The 18,737-nt window shown below is 43.4% G+C and overlaps 2 protein-coding genes across 2 annotated transcripts; one reads left to right on the plus strand and one right to left on the minus strand.

The window, feature by feature from the left end:
- Positions 1 to 5,315: 5,315 nt before the first annotated feature.
- On the plus strand, positions 5,316 to 9,301 carry LOC542168 (uncharacterized). The gene is made up of 9 exons (NM_001111789.2): positions 5,316 to 5,618; positions 6,933 to 7,048; positions 7,131 to 7,190; positions 7,637 to 7,819; positions 7,910 to 8,014; positions 8,095 to 8,191; positions 8,272 to 8,379; positions 8,480 to 8,615; positions 8,835 to 9,301. Exons 1-9 carry the CDS (start codon positions 5,555 to 5,557, stop codon positions 8,941 to 8,943), a joined length of 978 nt encoding a protein of 325 aa, NP_001105259.2. The 5' UTR covers positions 5,316 to 5,554; the 3' UTR covers positions 8,944 to 9,301.
- Positions 9,302 to 11,313: 2,012 nt separating this feature from the next.
- Positions 11,314 to 13,967, minus strand: LOC103643196 (fatty acyl-CoA reductase 1). The gene is made up of 6 exons (XM_008666349.3): positions 13,522 to 13,967; positions 13,141 to 13,447; positions 12,974 to 13,074; positions 12,123 to 12,889; positions 11,873 to 12,000; positions 11,314 to 11,716 (listed from the first exon to the last, which is right to left on the minus strand). Exons 1-6 carry the CDS (start codon positions 13,655 to 13,657, stop codon positions 11,563 to 11,565), a joined length of 1,593 nt encoding a protein of 530 aa, XP_008664571.1. The 5' UTR covers positions 13,658 to 13,967; the 3' UTR covers positions 11,314 to 11,562.
- Between the last annotated feature and the right edge of the window lie 4,770 nt (positions 13,968 to 18,737).

Below are 18,737 nucleotides of genomic sequence, written 5' to 3' on the forward strand. Positions count from 1 at the left end.
GCGATTGCTTAGAGTTCTCCCTTGATCGCCACTTGCACTATTGTTCCTAAGTTCAATACATATTCTAAAGGAACAATCAAGTGAATAGTTCTCTTCTCTCTATTCATATCACCTTGGTTTTAATCTCACTAACATTTATTATAAACCAAGTTTGTGTTGTTTAGACTTGATTTTTACAGGATCACCTATTCACCCCCTCTAGTTGCTCTCATAAGAACACAAGAGCAAGAGAGAGCTAGGATGCCTTTTCTAGCTTTCAAAGGAGAAAACATTATTTCAAGGTTCCAAGATCGCTCACAACCTCGTGCATAAGTTGATTGATAGAGAAGAACATATGATATAATTGGTATGCCTTGCAATCACTAACGACAAATACTATCGATCCCACTATGGGCCTAGTGGTCCCACCACTAGACATACAACAATCACTAATAGGACACCAATAGTAAGTTTTCAAAACCCCAACTTATAATCTGATGCAAACTCGAACTAGTCTGGTGCTTAGAGTCTAATGTCTTCCAGAAAGGTCTAGAGAGGGCCAAATCCACATCAGATTGGTTCGATGGATTGCATCGGATCATATGCCAATTTGATGCCTCCATTGTAGCTTGACCAGTGTTTGGCATTCCCACCATGGCATATGGTGGTTCCACTACCAATGCTAGTTAACATGGTTAGTTAAGGAACGATGCACATGTATGCACCAATGCACCCTTTGACCTTTGTGTGTTATTCTAATGGTCAAACCCTCATGCACCCTCTTTAGTCTGGCTCACGATCGCACCACACCCACCCATGGTGCCACTGTGAAAGATAGACAACCCTCAAATAGCTTTTATGTGCACACATTATCTCATGTGGCATATAGCCTGATGTAGGGTTGAACATTTTTCAATGAAACCAAAAAACTGAACCAAACTTTGAAAAACCGAACCGAACCTTCGGTGTTCAGTTTTGGTTTTTGTGAACTTCAGTTTATGGTGCCGACTTCGTTTTTTCTCTAGAACTGAACCAAATTACCGAAACACCAAACCAAACTTAGTTTTAGGTTGATCAACTATGAATATTGATGTGATGTTATGTTTAAACTCAATAACTATGTCATGTTATGAATTATGATGTACTTATGTTGGACAACTAGGAGTAGAAGTATAATTTTAATTATTATATTATTGTGATCTACTATTATTTATTTGTTTCTTGCCAGTATAGAACATTATATATGTGTCTGCCCAAATATTTTGTTTTTTGTTTAACCAAAAACCGAACAGAAAAACTGAACACCGAACTAGTCGAATTTTGTTTCCACAGCACACCAATCGGTTTAGAGTTTTTAAATACCGAAGTTTGTAAAATCGAAAAAACCGAACCGAACCTTCGGTTTAAACCGAATGCCCATCCCTAGCCTGATGCCAACAGTGCTTAGTTTGATGGACACCAAACTGTTGGGTGCCAAAACACCCCATCAACTTCATTTTTCAAGCCTTTCCAAATGTGCTCAACTCCACCAAATGATTTAACATTTCTTGTTTATAAGTAGGATTTTCAAGCATATTGAAATACTTTTCACTTGCAACTCTCCGCGTCACTAAGTGTTATGCATATGCAAATGAAATCACACCTAGTGGCACTAGATAACCATTCTAGTTGAGAGCTACTCTCTTAGACCAACTCCAGCAACGCTCCCCATCCCACTCCGCATCCGCATTTTGCACGGTCTGAGGCACTATTGCGCTCTCCAGCAGGCTCCGCATCCCTCTCCGCAAAATAGACGCCGTGTCCCTGCACTCCCCATTTCCACGCTTTCTCTCTCCTCTCCGCAGCTCTCTGCGTGCGCGCGCGCCTGCTGGCGGGCCCCAGGTGTCATAGACTGCATGCGGAGTGGGATGGGGAGTGTTGCTGGAAACGGAAACGGAGACGGATATGGAGAGGAGAGAGAATCTGTTGGCCGCGCGTTTTAGGGATACGGAGAGGGAGTCTGCTGGAGTTGGTCTTAATAGTACACATCTCCATGTCACTAAGTGTCATCGATTGGGAGGCCACCTCCGCCGAGGTGCTGAACCTAAAGGCCCTCGACACTGGCGAGAATGGGGAACATGGCGACGGTTGGGAGCGGTTTCCAAACACCGACGCTGAGGTCAAGCAGGTGCATCTCGCCATGCTTGTTCGCGGCGACAATTGCCCCGCGTGCTAAGTCGGGAGGCACGAACTAGCGCGGTTCATGCGGCCCAAGTGCGCTGGGAGGGTGCTTACGGAGACCTCGCGGTTGGGGCACACGATCAGGCAACTGTGATCGAGGGCACGATCGACGTTGACATCCGTGGGTAGGGCAGAGGACAAGACAATGGACAAAGGAGGTGATGGAAATGCTTTTAAAGCAACAACAATGCTATCTTATCTTATCATATGCATAAAATTTTATCTTATTTTTTCTGTATCTGATTATATGCATGGAAGCTTATCTAGTTGTTAGATGAGACACGAGAAAAGAAACAGATGTATGCGCTTTGCGCTTGACGTACGACGGTGAAAACTTGTGCATTGATATATACTAGTCGGTTGCCCGTGCGTTGCGACGACTTACAACAATACCCACGTAAACTATCCATCAAAAAAATTTCAAGATTTTTTATTGATTGTCTCTGATCTCTGTATAATATATTTTTTGATTTGACTAACTGATGTTATTGTTTACTCCATGCAAATATGTCTTGGTATAACACGGCCAATGAAGTGAGCGATTATAAGAGAGTTCAGAACGATTGACTGAATGAACAGAGATTATAAAATGACATAATTCCATCATACAGAGACCAAATAAGAGAAAGTTTGTGAGATCAAGTTTCTAAAATAAGTCCCATGAAGTCAAACTTATAAAAAAGATAGATCAAAATATGGAGTGATTGCTAAAGTCAGGCATCAATAAAAACTGGATGCGCTCCATATAATTATGCTACTTCGTAGCAATTACTAACGTTTAAAACCAACAAATAACCTTTCATTTTGCTGTTAGTGTGATAAATCATTGCTGCTCCATCCAATTCAGTAACCTCAAACACCATGTAGTCCATTGCGCCAATGTGGTCTCAGAAACGACCTAATGCTTGCAAGAGCAAAGAACGTCGTGCCGTGCTTGGATTGTAGCCTCGACCCGTATTGCTGGCCCGGCCTGACACGATTATTTTTTTTATTTTACAAAAAAACGTATATTGTGACGGCTTACAACAATACCCACGTAAATTATTCATAAAAAAATTTAAGATTTTTTATTGATTGTCTCCGCTCTCTGTATAATATTTTTTTGATTTGGCTAACTGATGTTATTGTTTACTCCATGCAATATGTCTTGGTACAACACAGCTAATGAAATGAGCGATTAGAAAAGGGTTCACAACGACTGACTGATAAACAGAGATTATAAAATGACATAATTCCATCATACAGAGACCAAATAAGACAAAGTTTGTGAGCTCAAGTTTCTAAAATAAGTCTCATGAAGTCAAACTTATAAAAAAGATAGATCAAAATATGAAGTGATTGCTAAAGTTAGGCATCAATTAAAACTAAATGCGCTCCATATAAATTATGCTATTTCGTAATAATTACTAACGTTTAAAACCAACAAATAACCTTTCATTTTGCTGTTAGTGTGACAAATCATTGTTGCTCCATCCAATTCAACAACCTCAAACACTATGTAGTCCATTGCGCCAATGTGGTCTCAGAAACGACCTAATATTTGCAAGAGCCAAGAACGTAGTGCCGTGCTTGGGCTGTAGCCTCGGTCCGTAGTGCTGGCCCGGCCCGACACGATTATTTTTTATTTTACAAAAAACGTATATACCTATATACAATTTATATTCAATATTAAAAACATCTTAGCATGATGTTTTACTGGTTATACAGCTTCACCCAGTGTCTCCTATCCTTCCATCAGGACATGGGTTCGAACTCCACCTCCTGCACCGTTTTTTAATATTTTACGCTGATTTAATTAAATGGGTCGACGGGCTAATGGGCTAACCCGACACAGTTAGCAGGTCGGCATGACGTGCCTGGGCCATAGTTGTGGCCCGCGTGCGTCTAGCCCGTGCCGGACGCCGTTTGGCCATCTATAGACGTGCAGCAGATTAATTTGAAATAACTGTGAGGGGTTATTTGTAAAAAGATGACGCATGACAACCGTTGAAACTGGTGCTTTAAGTATATATATATATATATAGAGAGAGAGAAAGAGAGAGATTGACTCTTCGTGAAAAACACCATACCTTGCACTTTCATTTAGCCTCCTAAATACTCCTCAAAAGCCATAATATTAATTAGGATTCTACACGCCGTCATCTCTCTCTGCCCTTTTATGATAACTAGTATACAATATCCATGCATGGCGACGGTAGACAAATATTACACCAATCATATTTGATGGTAGTGTAATAGTTGTACGACATCCAAGGGTCCAGTGGATGGACCCCCCCTACAAAAACTTTATTGTGCGTTTGGTTGCAATGACAGGACGGGATGGGACGGGACGGGACGATCCCTCAAATAAGGTTGTTTGGTTCAGGGTCAGAGGTTGGGACATTATTATCCCAGTGTTGTCCCCAGTTATCCCTCAAAATTGGAGGGACGAGAGAGGACGTCAGGGGACGTCCATGTTCTGACTGTCCCGCAACCAAACACACCCTAAAACTAAATTGAACTCTGCCAAAAAAAATTTAAAATTAAAGTGGATATATGATCCACATATCAAATATTAAACTACAAATATCATACTTTATCTTAACTAAGAGGTCAAGAAAGATGAGTTGAAAAGTAGACATGCCCCGTATTTATAGCTTGCCCAGTCTCTCATTCTCTTTCAGCTAGTCAGATATTAAAGCTGCGTGTGGCTTCGTGTTATGTTGAGTTTTAGCGTTTTTTTTTCTCACAATTCATCTGAGAGATAACCGTCTGGTTGTTAGGCGAGACATAGGAGAAAATAGGACGCCGAAAAATAGATCTAATCTCCATGCTTCGCATACGAAGCACACCACACAAAACTGATTAATGTGTATATAATAGATTGAGGTAAGAGACTTAATTGGAGTAAAATATAAAGACTAAAAAATGGTTCCCAAACGTACCCTAACTAATCCCATAATAATCACGTCCTGGCCAGACAACATCACCAACAACCACATCTGCATCTCCCGTCATCTACTCGAACTCAACTCATCGCCTCATCCGTGTCTCATCCCATTCCGTCTCCGTCTCCGTCTGAACTCTCCATCTATAAAGCTTCTCTGAGGCACAAGACGAGAAGGCCACAGCCCACAAAGCATGCCCGGCGAGTTGGAAAAGCGCAGAATCTGCGAGACAAGAAAGCAATAGGAAGGGAGAAACAGGGAGAGAGGTTGCGTCCCAGCCCCACCTGCCATCGCCTCTTCTTCCGCTCCCTCGGCGGCTTTCCAAGATTCAGATTCAGATTGGGGGCCTTTTGCTGCTGCGCGGCAATTCTCGTCGCTCCAGTCCCCACTTCACTGTTCCTGAGCGGGAGGCACCGGCCGGACTCGCGATGGGGCAGGACGGCCAGCAGATCCGCCGCGACAAGCTCATCATCGACACGGATCCCGGCATCGGTGCGTCCCCCTCACTTCCTCCTCCTCCGTTTCTTTGCCTTGCGCTCGTCCCCTGCACCATTGTTTCGTTTCTTTAAAGCTCCTATATCTATGTTTCCTATCCACGAACTCGAAGAGGAAGAAATTCCAACTCCCAACCACATTAGAGTCAGACGGAGAGCGAGAGAAACAGACGGCAATTTCTTCGTTTCCTTCTTCGACCACTCGTCAAAATTTTGTCGACCTACATATTATTTACTTTGGTCGCACGTGGTGATGTGGCGATGGTTTTTCGGCCTTGGGAATCCTATCCGCCCGTCGATGAAAACGGTGGCGTCGCGCCACCCACCAACACGACCACTATGCGTCATCTTCTTCTCTTCGCTGCTGAGTAATCGATCACTCGACTCGACAGTGGGCAGTAAAGCTAAAATCGTATCGTGTCTCACTATAATCTGCTTAGCAACACTGCTGTCCTATTAGGTCCGCAGTCGTGCTTTTTCCTTTTCTTTTCACCAATCAATTTCCGGTCACGCGCCTGCTACAATCTGACAGCACAGTTACTGATGCTACAAGGTAATGAACTGCAACAGTTTTGTGTCTAATGTCAATGATCCTATTGTCGACAGTTGTCAGCGCTGCGATTTCCATGCACCACTTGTCTGTTGGATCCTAGTCCAATCATATGGTTGCATACATGCTGTGTTTAATCAATGAGCCGTATGAGTGTGACACACTGTCAACTCGGTACGTGGACTCATGTGCTAGCCTAGCAGTATACATGATTCTGATTTAGCAGTATACGTGATTCTGATTTAGCAGTATACATAATTACATAAATCTGTTGGCTCACAAAAGAGATTTCCCAAGGCACAGCTTGTTGACTGCGTAATTGATATGCATATTTATAACAATATGCCCGGGTACTCTTACGCTTAATATTCCCTAGAAAGCTTCTTTTATTCAGTTTTAATCTATCCAAATCTATTGCGAAGTTTCAAGGGCGAATAAATATTCTTAGGCCTTTGAAAATTCCAAGTAATCCGAATTTATTGACCTGCTACGAGGATACATTCAATCAAATCACTGATAGGCCTAAGTATACGTTATTTGCAAATGCTACAATATGTAACATTAAAAGCCAAAAGGCTATAACTGTACAACTTAATATAAGGCTGTTAAGATTACTATTGTAGTACAATTTAAGGGTATCATTTGCTACCCATTTGCAATATCTGAATTCTTAATTGTAAGTCCTTTTCCTAGAAGGCATTTCAAGTTGTAAGGAGTAGGCTGCAATTTTACTGTATTTTGTCTCCACAATCCTATTTCTAGATGATAGCATGACGATCCTAATGGCGTTCAGAGCACCTAGTGTGGAAATCATTGGGCTCACGACCATATTCGGCAACGTCGACACAAAGGGCGCAACACGTAACGCGCTATTGCTGGTAAGTATTTGAGATGGTTGAGCTTTATTTCTTCATTTCCTTAGATTAGATTCTCTAACAGTGTCAAGTCTTACATGTGCAGTGTGAGAGAGCAGGATGCCCTGAAGTTCCAGTAGCAGAGGGCAGCCATGAGCCCCTAAAGGTTGTTTGCTCATGATACAATCTTGTATGGTTTTCATGATGCACTGCAAGAAACTCACTACTCTTCCCTTAGTTTGCATTTCATATTACCAATTTGCAACGACTGAAATTTCTGACTTGATCTTCATCCATCAGAAGTTCCGCTAAGTGAAACTTTATATACCAATACTATATGACAAAGTTGTTTTTCCAATGTATTGGATGGAAACACTTGGTAGGATACCTTTTCTTTTACGGTACAACATGATGTTTCACTCTGTATCGTTTATAATATTATATTACTTACATAGTTTGCTTGTTGATAATTGTTAGTTAATAGATGTAGCAAGATAATCACATTTAAGTTGTAATAATACTATGTTACTTGCTCAGTACTTTTATCTGTAGAATCTACAAAACACTGCATTTGTCTAATGAACTGAATGATCGATACTTTGTGTTCATTAGGGAGGAAAGCCCCGTGTTGCTGATTTCGTTCATGGGTCAGATGGCATTGGGAATCTGTTTCTTCCTGCACCCTCTGCTAAGAAGGTTGAGGAAAGTGCTGCTGATTTCCTGATTAATAAGGTCTCTGAGTTTCCAGGAGAGGTCTCTGTGCTTGCGTTGGGACCCCTGACAAATGTAGCATTGGTATGTTCAGGATCATAGGACTAAACCTATTTATCGTGCTGTTTATGCTGTGCTATATGTTATAAGTCAGTGTCTCTGTTCTTTGCTTAGGCCATCAAAAGAGACCCTTCCTTTGCAAGCAAGGTTAAGAAAATAGTTGTACTGGGTGGAGCTTTCTTTGCGGCTGGAAATGTCAACCCTGCTGCTGAAGCAAATGTATGATAACATACTGCATTATACTTGAGGAGGCTAATACTTTAACATAAGTATTGAACCTTGAGTGCATTACACTGCAGATCCATGGAGACCCAGAAGCAGCTGACATAGTTTTTACTTCAGGAGCAGATATCGTTGTGGTTGGCATTAACATAACAACACAAGTCTGCCTGACAGGTTGGTTCATTGGTAGTCTATTGTGTATAGTTCAAGTTCTGGGGTAAACTATATTCACCATGTGAGATTCATTGTTTTAGATGAGGATCTCTTGGAGCTAAGAAACTCGAAAGGGAAGCATGCAGCGTTCTTATATGAGATGTGCAAGTTCTACAGAGATTGGCATGCCAAGTCTGATGGTTTTCATGGTATTTGAAATTAATAATATACTACTGTTATATGCTTTTGCCAATTACCATCAAATATGAGAAGAAACACGCTTCTGACAGAAAATCGCTTTCTGTTCAGGAATTTTCCTTCATGATCCTGTGAGCTTCACTGCCGTACTTCATCCAGAGTACTTCACATTCAAGAAGGGTGTGGTGAGAGTAGAGACCCAGGGCATTTGCACTGGCCACACTTTGATGGATCAGGGATTGAAAAAGTATGTTTTTTTTTCTCTCTGAGTAACTCATAAAAGATTGACCCGTCTGATGTTTTTTAGTTTCAGCATTCTTACATACACCACATTGATATGACATAAATCTCACCAAATTACTTTATAACTTTTGGAGTAAGCAAACCAAGGCAAAAGTTACCCCACATGATCTATATGTTTCAGCAGATTTCACACTTGTTTCTTCTTGTTCCTCCTATGCTGCAGGTGGAATTCAGAGAACCCATGGTCAGGGTATAAACCGATTTCAGTTGCATGGACGGTTGATGTGCCAAAGGTCATCAGCTTTATAAAGAAGCTGCTCATGGCACCATGAGCAAAGTACAACCATTTAACGACGTGTCGACATCAGCGCTCTCTGATGTCCAAGAAAATTTGACGAGTACAGATGCTCTTTCTCAGTTGCACTGTAATTAGTTCCTGGACCTAGGATGATTCCTATTCCTCCAATAGTAAGAGGAACCTTTCATTGTGAAAGGTCATGCAGCAGTCTCGAATACCATGAAGCAAATTCTGGCATACGACATCATGTCTCACACATTTGTATCAATACATTTCGAATCAATAAAGTTTCCCTCACTCTTTACTGTGCACTTTTCTCAAAGATCACAATCTTGTTGTAATGTGCCTCTCATGTAAAGCAAAGTACCAATAAGGCATATGATAGTTTTGATACAACATTCTTCTGTCTGACACTACTTTCTGATCAGATAATTTTCTCATTTTCATTGTCAATGCAGATAGATATTACAGAGCGCTTTAATTGTAACCGGCGATAGATCACAAGAGTTGCATAACTCAGATATTCAGATAGGCTACCAGATAACGCATTCACACATTTTTCACTAATACATCTGACAATCCAGTCGACAGATAACATATTAACATCCTTTTGCAATTACCATTAGTAAACATTTTTTTTGAAACCGCCGGCAGGACTCTGCATTGCCTGTACTAATATAGAAGGGTGTTTCTCAAAACAAAGTACACAATATTTAAGAGAGAATAAGGGTGCGTTTGGTTGCAAGGTGAGCCACTCAAAGCACAAACTTAGCAAAAGGCGCCTGAATTGTACCAGAAGTCCTGCTTCGTCTTTTATTTTTCGCGAAGAGAATGTGTGGTGGGCTAAACTTCCTCTTAAAAAAATCTTGCATGGTATCCCAACTTCAGAACCCATCATGCGCCACTACTACTGAGACACTAAAGCAAAATTATGCCACTGCTCCGTGCTTAGGGTTGAACGGAATACTCGTGGCTCGTCAACTCGTTTGATTCGTGGTCATCTCGGCTTGGCTCGGATCGGTTTTGAATTTTTTTCATGAGCTGAAATGACATCCTAGCTCGGTTCATTAACGAGCTAGCCGGCAAGCTACCACATTTCAGCAAAACAGAATTATATGCATATCATTTACGTAATAATTGATTAACATGTTATATATATATATATATATATATATATATATATATATATATATATATATATATATATATATATATATATATATGGTATCTATGACCTATGAGTTAAATTAATAATTGATAAACTATGTCTATGTGTTGAAATGGTCTATGTGAATATAACTGTGGATTAAACTGGTGAACATGTGTATGAATTATAAATTGATGAGTTGTGTTAATTCAATGTTTACATTGACGTGGTCTATAAAACTACGAGTATACTTACTATTTTTATTGTTAAATTAGTTTAAAATTAACTAGAAATTGATTATTATATACATACTATTTTTGCTACTCTAGCTCGAGCTCGTAAACGAGCCGAGTTGACTCTGGCTCGTTACCTTAACCGGCTCGATATCCAACCCTATTTGTGCTCGGAGAACTTCCATTAGTCCATGAGCGAATATCATCCCAGATCCTTTGACAACCGAAGATGGCAACAAGAATACTCCATCCATTTTAAAATAGTAGTCCTTTTAGCTTTTGATTTTTATGTCTATTTTTAAATGAATAATAATACATCTAGACACATATATGAAACACATACATTAAAATATTGTATGAATCCTCTATTTCCTAAAACAAATTTTATTTCGGAACAGACGGAGTATGCATTCTACGAAAAACAAACAATCGTACTAACCAAATAGCCTTTTGGATCAAAGCTGGATATATATATACACACACACTAGGGGCTAGTTTGAGAGCCTGAAAACTAGAGGAGATTAGAGGGGTTATAATCCCCTTCTAGCCACTCCAACCCCGTTCGGTTTTCGGTCTCCCAAACTAGAGTTTGTTGCACGTCATCATTATTTACTTCTCTTGTAAGCCGTCGTCTACGTACGACGTTCTATAAACACTTCACATAAAGTGAAGGTTTCGTCTGGCTGGTATCTATTTTTTCTTTTATATTGAAGGTTTTCCATATAAATCTGTGTGTCGTGTTCTGTGATTTGTTTGGCTGAATGAAAGAGAGGGCATAAGGACTACAACTACTTCATCTATAAAGGAGCAGAGATATGTGACCTTGGAGCTGCTGATTGCAGTCTTGTCTACAGAGGTGTTAGGAAGGCAAACAACAAGTTGGGCGTAGGAGTCGTCTGGCATCACGTAGCTATTAGTTATTTCTGATCAGTTTTGCTTCTAAATCCGCTTGAGACCTCATGCTGCAGCAGGGATTTAAAGTTCATTTTCGTTGTACGCTACAGGAAGAGAGTCAGAATTCAGATATAGGCTGGCAGCCAACCACAAAGCACCCATTTTTGTTAACATTTCATATATGGTGCTTGAGTTGACCGATACGTTTAACAAGTTCTGCCAATGGATGACATGTCTTTGTGATTGATTACAGCCAGTAGAGGCAAAAAAGAAAAAAAAAAGAAAAAAAAGAAAAGAGTTTTCCCCCACGCATATATGAACAAGGTGATTAGGTGAAGGAGCAAGGTGTGCCTGATACAGAACAGAGTTTTCCCCAGCTTCACTTGCAGACGTACTTGAGAACACCAGGTATGTGGATTCTGTAAAAATAATCGTCCCAGTCGATGGTCTTGGGATCGTAGTTGAACATGTCATCTTCAGGGCTGCGCATCACCATCGTCGACCGCAGGCGCTCCATGTTCGTGTCGTCAAAGCTTCATCGCCATATATATGCATGAATGAAAGGGGAACAAAAAGTAAATTCAGAAATCTTGTGAAATTAGAAAGATCCACGCTTTCATTCCAAGATAAAGCAGTTTCCGATTCAGTGAGCTCTAGCCGTCCTGCAGCAGTGCAGCGTGCGTGCGTACCATCCTTTGAAGAAGGCGAAGGGCCCGTAGACGTCAACGAGATGCATCACAAACTTGTACTTGCGGTTGGAGTCCTTGTACAACTTGGAGAAGAGTCCGCAGAGCAGCAGATTCGCCATGTGCAACATCTACACACGCACACGTACGCACGCAAGAGCATGCAATTCCCATTTCATTTATTTATTTTTCTTCTTTTAATAGAAGTTGGAAAGAACATGGCAATATATATGAATAAGGACACGAGCGAAACCTCGAGAGGCAGCTTGTAGGAGAGGATCATGTAGAGGCGGAACCTCGGGATGGTGGTGAAGAAGCGCATCTCCTTGTTGGGGATGGCCTCGCCGTCGTCCCGCACGCGCGGGTGCTCCCTGAAGTGGCGGCTGCCGGAGCGGTAGAGCACGGCGTAGGTCACCGGGTTGCGCAGCGACGAGGTGGGCTGGTAGTATACCACCACGTCCTGCCCGGACCCCGACCCGGACCCGGAGTGCGCCACCGCGGCCGCCAGCATGGCGTTGACCACCATGTCCGCCGGGATGACGTCCATGACGAGGCGGATGTCGGCGAGGAAGGCCGAGATGCTGCGCTTGGCGTAGCCGACGATGAGCGTGTCGATGGTGCGCGTGCCCTGCACCCACCCGGGCACCGGGTCGGCCCGGACGCTGGTGATGATGCTGGGCCGCATGACCACCACCACCGCCGGCGGCGGCATGCCGCCGTCGCCGTCGCCGTCGCCGTCCCGCCGGAGCTGCTCCTCCAGCACCGTCTCCCCCATGGCCTTGGTGAAGACGTACGTGTTGGACCACCCGAAGTGGCGAGCCCTCCGCAGGCCCAGCTCCTTCATGGCCTTCCTCTCCGCCGCGCCGGTGGTCGACGTCGTCGTCAGGTCGTTCTTGGCGTCACTGACGAGGCGCAGCTCGCCGTCGACGTCGACGCGCGTGCCGCCTCCCCGCAGCGCCTCGCCGGGCTTGATGGGCTTCTCCAGGATCGGCTCCGTGCTGCCGTCGCCGGACACGTAGGCTGCATGCATGAGATCGCATCAGTTTCTGCTGCTCGTCGTCAGCAACGTTGACCATGTTGGGACGGACGATGACGGTGACGGACCAGTGGAGACATGCATGAACATCCTGAGGTTGGCGCAGTGCTTGGCCAAGTGGCAGAGTTGCTTCACTCCCATCACGTTCACGTCCAGGGCGACATCATATCTGCAAGTTTTTTTTAATATTCACACGCATCGCATTCTTTTTCCAGACGACAGAACAGACCCAGACCTTTCGTAGAAGTTGGTGGTTGCAGCAACGTTGACGATGACGTCCATCTCCTTGGCCATGCCGTCGAGTGTGGTTGGCTCCAGGCCCAGGTCCTGGTTCGTGATGTCTCCGGCCAAAGGAACGATCTTGTCTCGGATGAACAGGTCGAAGCCTTCTTCGCCGTACTTGTCTCTCAGGAGGCTGAACAGCTCGGTGCCGGTAACCTCTTGCTGGACGCGCTGCTGTGCGGAGGGCTCGTCGGCCGCTCGCACGAGGAGGTAGATCCTGCGCACAGCAGGCTGCACCCGCAGTATCTTCTCCACAAGGACTGCACAAAAATAAACGAGCATGCATCGTCAGCTAGCTGCTAGTGCTAGTGCTAGTGATGGTAGTAATACATACTCTTTCCAAGAAAGCCAGTCGAGCCGGTGACGAGGATGGTCTTATCCTTGAAGTAGCCTATGATCCTCGCCGCGTCCATGGCGCTATCCACCATCGTCTGTAATTTGCTTGAGGTCGTTGCAGGTACCTTCTGCATGCGCGTGATTAATTAGGTGCGGGACATACACAGAGGCCAAGTAGCAGTTAATGTCGCTGCATGCTTTCCTGTGTCCTGCAAGCTAAAGAGGCTAAGCAGTCAGTGCAGTGAGTGAGAGTAGTGCGCGAGCCGCGAGACAAGTGAGGCCGGGCGGCCAGCATTTATACACACGACACGACACGATCGAGTTCATTTCAGTCCTGCCCACCGCCGCCGTGCGTGTGGTTTTGCTAACAAATACCACCCACTTGGCCAAGACGTGCCTGCATGAAACTAACTAAACTAAAAGATCACTGTCGTACGTACCAGCAGAAGGTATAATTAGATCGATCGCCAGCAGAAGACATATAGTATACCGAAGCGTCAAGTGCACTCTCAAATACACGCACCGGCTCCTCCTATATTATTACACTAGCTGAGTGTCCGTGCGTTGCAACGAGAACATATAATACCACGATAACTTATATACAAAATATATGCTATGTTATACTGTTATAAGAAAAAAAAGATTTCATAATCCATTTATGATCATGGCCATACATAAATTTTATTATTTTAATCTAATTATTTCAGAAATACATTACAACTATCAGTATCATGTAGACTTCGATATATGTTATTGCATGGTCTCATTATTGGAGAGCACGTTCCACATCTGCCGGAAGAAGTTCCCTCGTACATCGTCGGTCATTAGGCACGCACCACCATACGCGCTTGCTTAAACAAAAAGTCACGTGTGTGTTTGCGAAGAGAATGAAAGGCAGGTCGGCACAAAAAGCTACCCCGACGGTGGTGAGGATGATGAACTGATCATTGCTGTCGGTCCTCCTCTGCGTCACCTCCAGCGTCGAGATGACGCCACAGTCCTTGATATAGTAGTCGTCGAACGCGCGCGACATGGCGAGTACCGATAACTCTTGGCTGGACTGCCAGACGAAGTGCACCCCGGGCTCATCAGCGAGGTAGTACACCTGGCCGTTGCACCACCGGATGCGCTACTCCTCTACATACATCATGTTCGAGGACACTCACACAACGTCAGCAACGACCGTCGTCCCAGCGCACAAAAATTCATGTCCGGTCAGTAGCGACTTACATGGCAGGTTGGGCTTCAGGTGGACGATGAGCTCGACGACGTGATGACGTCGTCATCGGATGTGGTGCCCAGAACAACCCGAGAGTCGCCGACGTTGGCGACGACCATGAGGTCCCCCTGCTTGACCATGGACAGCGCGGTGCAGCCACTTTGGACCGCGTCCAAGCAGCGGCTGCGCCGGAGCTTATCGTACACAGCGGCGCACGCAACCACGTAGGACTGCTTCCAGAGGTCGAATTGGCAGTCACCAAGCTTCTTCTCGTCGCCGATGAGCGACGCCAACGCAAGCACCTCCTGCTAGTGGTGTTTGCTCGGGGTTTCCAAGTAAGAAACATGGATTCATCCTTGGCGTTAGTTTATGAAAATGACTCACAAGTCAGATTCATGAAAAATATTACGGAGAATAAATGCCACACATGCAAAAAAAGGAATTTAAGTTAAAAACATTATTCAAACAAAAGAAATTGCCTACAAGACTTTTCTTTAAATACTACTCCCTCTATCCAAAAATATAATTCAAGAATCTCGGTGATACTTATCTACTACTACGCAAGGGTAGCAGATGGGTTTGGAAGTGATGTAGTAGATATTTTTCCTGCCATAGATGTAGACATAAACACACATGTGGTGTAGTGGTAGCTACCTCTCACATTTGAGGGGCCGTGGGTTCGAATCCCCTTGGGGCCATGTTTGTTTTTAAAATTTAGCTAGACGTGGCTGTACGGGGGAATGGAAAATGGAAATGGGAATGTGTTGTACGGGGAGGAGAGAATGAGAATGACAGAACAAGGTGACAGAATATGGGAATAATTGGCTGTGCGGGGAGGGAATGTTAGAATAGAGAATAGTGGCAGAACATGGGAATGGGCTGTGCAGAGAGGTGGCAGATTCGTCTTGAATTTAAAAGAGGAGGCTTAAGTTATCTTTAATAATTTACACAATCACTTACTCCATGCATGTTAGTTATGAACCTCGCTCACCGCCAAGTCACAGCAGCGACCACAAATAATACGCAATCGATAGTTTAGAACATACAACCAACAACATAAAAATGTTTAATACAGACACAAATTAGTAGAATAAAATGTCGTGGCTGTCCACACCCAAGAGCCGCAACCCCTCTGACAGCACCACCTTTAGGACCTCCTGCTGTAGTATAGCCCAAATCGAGAGCCAAAAAACTGTTGAGTGAATATATAACCTGTAATGGTGAGTAGAAAAGTTTTTTTTTCCCTTACAAACAAAATCGTTTCACAATTCCATAGAGCCCATCACAAAACTAAAGCTCCAAGCTAGTAGGAACAAAGGTTTAAGATCTTTGGTGCGGTTTGGTTCAAGAAATGTAACGCAAAGGGTAATGGTAAAGGTTTACATTCGATTACTGTCGGTAACAAATTTGAATAGTCCGGTATCAATTTTTAGTATGGTATCTAATTACGATGGGACTAAAACAAACATGATTTAATGTTATCACTTATCCATTACGTTACAAATATCTGAACCAAACGGTACCAATTTGTTAAAAAAAGTGGGTCCAATACCCAAACATATATATGTTCTACGTTTTTGGTTTTGGTTTTTTTTGGACTCCGGTGACCATATGCAAAATAATCCAAATTGCCAAGACAAGGCGGCATTTAAAACCGTTTCATTCTTATATATGACAGAAAACACACGTTAGTTTTCAAGCCAGTTTGGTTTGGCTGGAATAATATCCTTGGTGAGTATCACTCCATGTTGCAAAAAATACCATAAGAAGATTTTAAATTTGAAAGGACCCTTCAACTTTCAAAGATCTCTACTCACGTTAAGGGTATTCTTAAACATCAAAGCGACATAAAAGTGATTTTTATCGGGAACTGCTAATTTGAGGTTAAGTTCTAGTAAAACATATATATCAGGGTCGTGTGACAATTTAAGTACCTCCAAACGTGCCAACAATTCATTCCAAGCAATCAGTTTGGGACCAAAGAGTTGTCTTCGTGAGGAAAAGGTTCTAAGGTGAAGAGCTCAATACTTCCGCTACTGTTGTGAGAAGAGTATTGGTTTTTTTTAAAAGGAGACCCACCTAACCAGATGTCATCCCAAAAATGAACTTATCCATGCATGCATCCTTCACTATGAAGTGTCCAAAACGCAGGAATTCTCGATTCATCTTGATTAGGCAGGATATATATATATATCCTGTTGTTGTATGAGGCTTCCTATTCAGCTCATCTTGTTGTTTATTCTTCATAGACACATCCTTTTCTTTTTTATATATTTAGGGCCCACTCGCATGCATGGTTAGCCCAATCCCTGAGACGCTGATGCGTGCTGGTAATGTTCTTGCTTATCATCTCTGCGACCTGTATTGCACACCTCCTGCCTGCCAGAGGTATAGATCTCCAACCAAAGCACATACAATTCCACTGCCGTTACTGCATATATATATATATATATATATATATATATATATATATATATATATATATATATATATATATATATATATATATATATATATATATATATATAGTATATATATATATATAGTATTTAGAACCCTGGGCTCTTTTTAACTACAGGAAGCCCCAACCACCCGCTCGGTTGACCAGGCGACCATCCGGTCCACCCATTATAATGTTTACGCTTAGTTATACACAAGTTTACGCTCATGTACCATTGTATAAAACCAACCGCTCTACCTGGCCTTCCGCGCGATGGCTGAGACTAGGGTTTCAGTGGCGGCTGTTGTGCGACACGAGCAAGCACGGCGGACAAGCATCCCATAGACGAGATCCATGGCGATCGCCTCCCTGTCATCGTTCCAGAGGTGCCTCCTAGCCTAGATCTGTTCGCCCCTCGCCCTCTCCAGACTCGGTGATTTGCAGACTCGGCCAGCTGCCTAGGCACCGGCCACCGGCGTCCGGATCTCCTGCTCTGCTGCTCGCCACCTCGGGGGCTCTCCGGCGTTGGCTCGACGCGGCAGTGCCCCCCGGTTACTCTGCCTCCTCGTCCGACCCCAGCGCCAGCCCCAATATCTCCTCCGCGATGCCATCTCCGACACCCTCTCCTGCTCCCGCGCCATCACCGACCAAGAATCCAGCTCCGGGCATCCCTGCGTCACCGCCTGCACCGAGCTCCATTGGCCAGATGCCGACCGCCGCCTGCACCGAGGTCCATTGGCAATTCTCTGTGATTCCTCTTTCTTGTCTCTCTAGTGACGGGTGTGGATTTTGTGGAATCTATGATTGATGGGGTTACGATTTGGGGGTTTTCTGCGCTTAAGGCAGCTGGCGGGGTTCGGGAGCTTCGGATCTGGTTTGTGGATTTCCATCCGCAAGGGCTGTTTGGGGTTCCGAGGTCGTGGGTTTCCGCTGGAATATATTTTCTAACCATAGAATTTGTTTAGAGGAGTTCAGATCCGTTCGTATTTGAGTCTGGATGTTTAACATCCGATACCGCATCCATATCAGAACAAATAAATCTGTTTATGATGTCGATATCCATTTGTATCCTATCCGACATAGCTAGTTGATACTATCCATATTCAAATCCGAATAGAAATCTGGAAACAAATGTAATATTAGTGATATACGATTGTGTCCGATCCATGTGCACCCTTAGCTTTATGATTTCACTAGGTTATTTGTGGGTATAGTTTCACTTATTTTTTTGCCTGGCTCCAGTTTTCTTCATTTAAGAGCAGTGCACGTATTCAGAAGCTGACTATGTAATTTCTTATATGTTGCTTTGAGGCAAATTGAACAGGGATTTGTTTGGCTTCCAAATGGTTTGTTGGTCCTAAAATAGTCAGAATAACATGACATTTGTGCTATAGGTAATATGATATTCTAACTCAAGTTTGCATTCAGTTTAGACTTTAGGTTATGTTAGTCATAACAAGCTTGAAAAGACATATTAACAAGGAAAGCTCATATTAACAGTTCATGTTACGTTTGCAGATATGGACCTCAGTGGTTTTCTCCACATTAGGAAAGC

The sequence above is a fragment of the Zea mays genome, chromosome 1 (assembly GCF_902167145.1).
Source record: "Zea mays cultivar B73 chromosome 1, Zm-B73-REFERENCE-NAM-5.0, whole genome shotgun sequence".
Lineage (NCBI taxonomy): Eukaryota > Viridiplantae > Streptophyta > Magnoliopsida > Poales > Poaceae > Zea > Zea mays.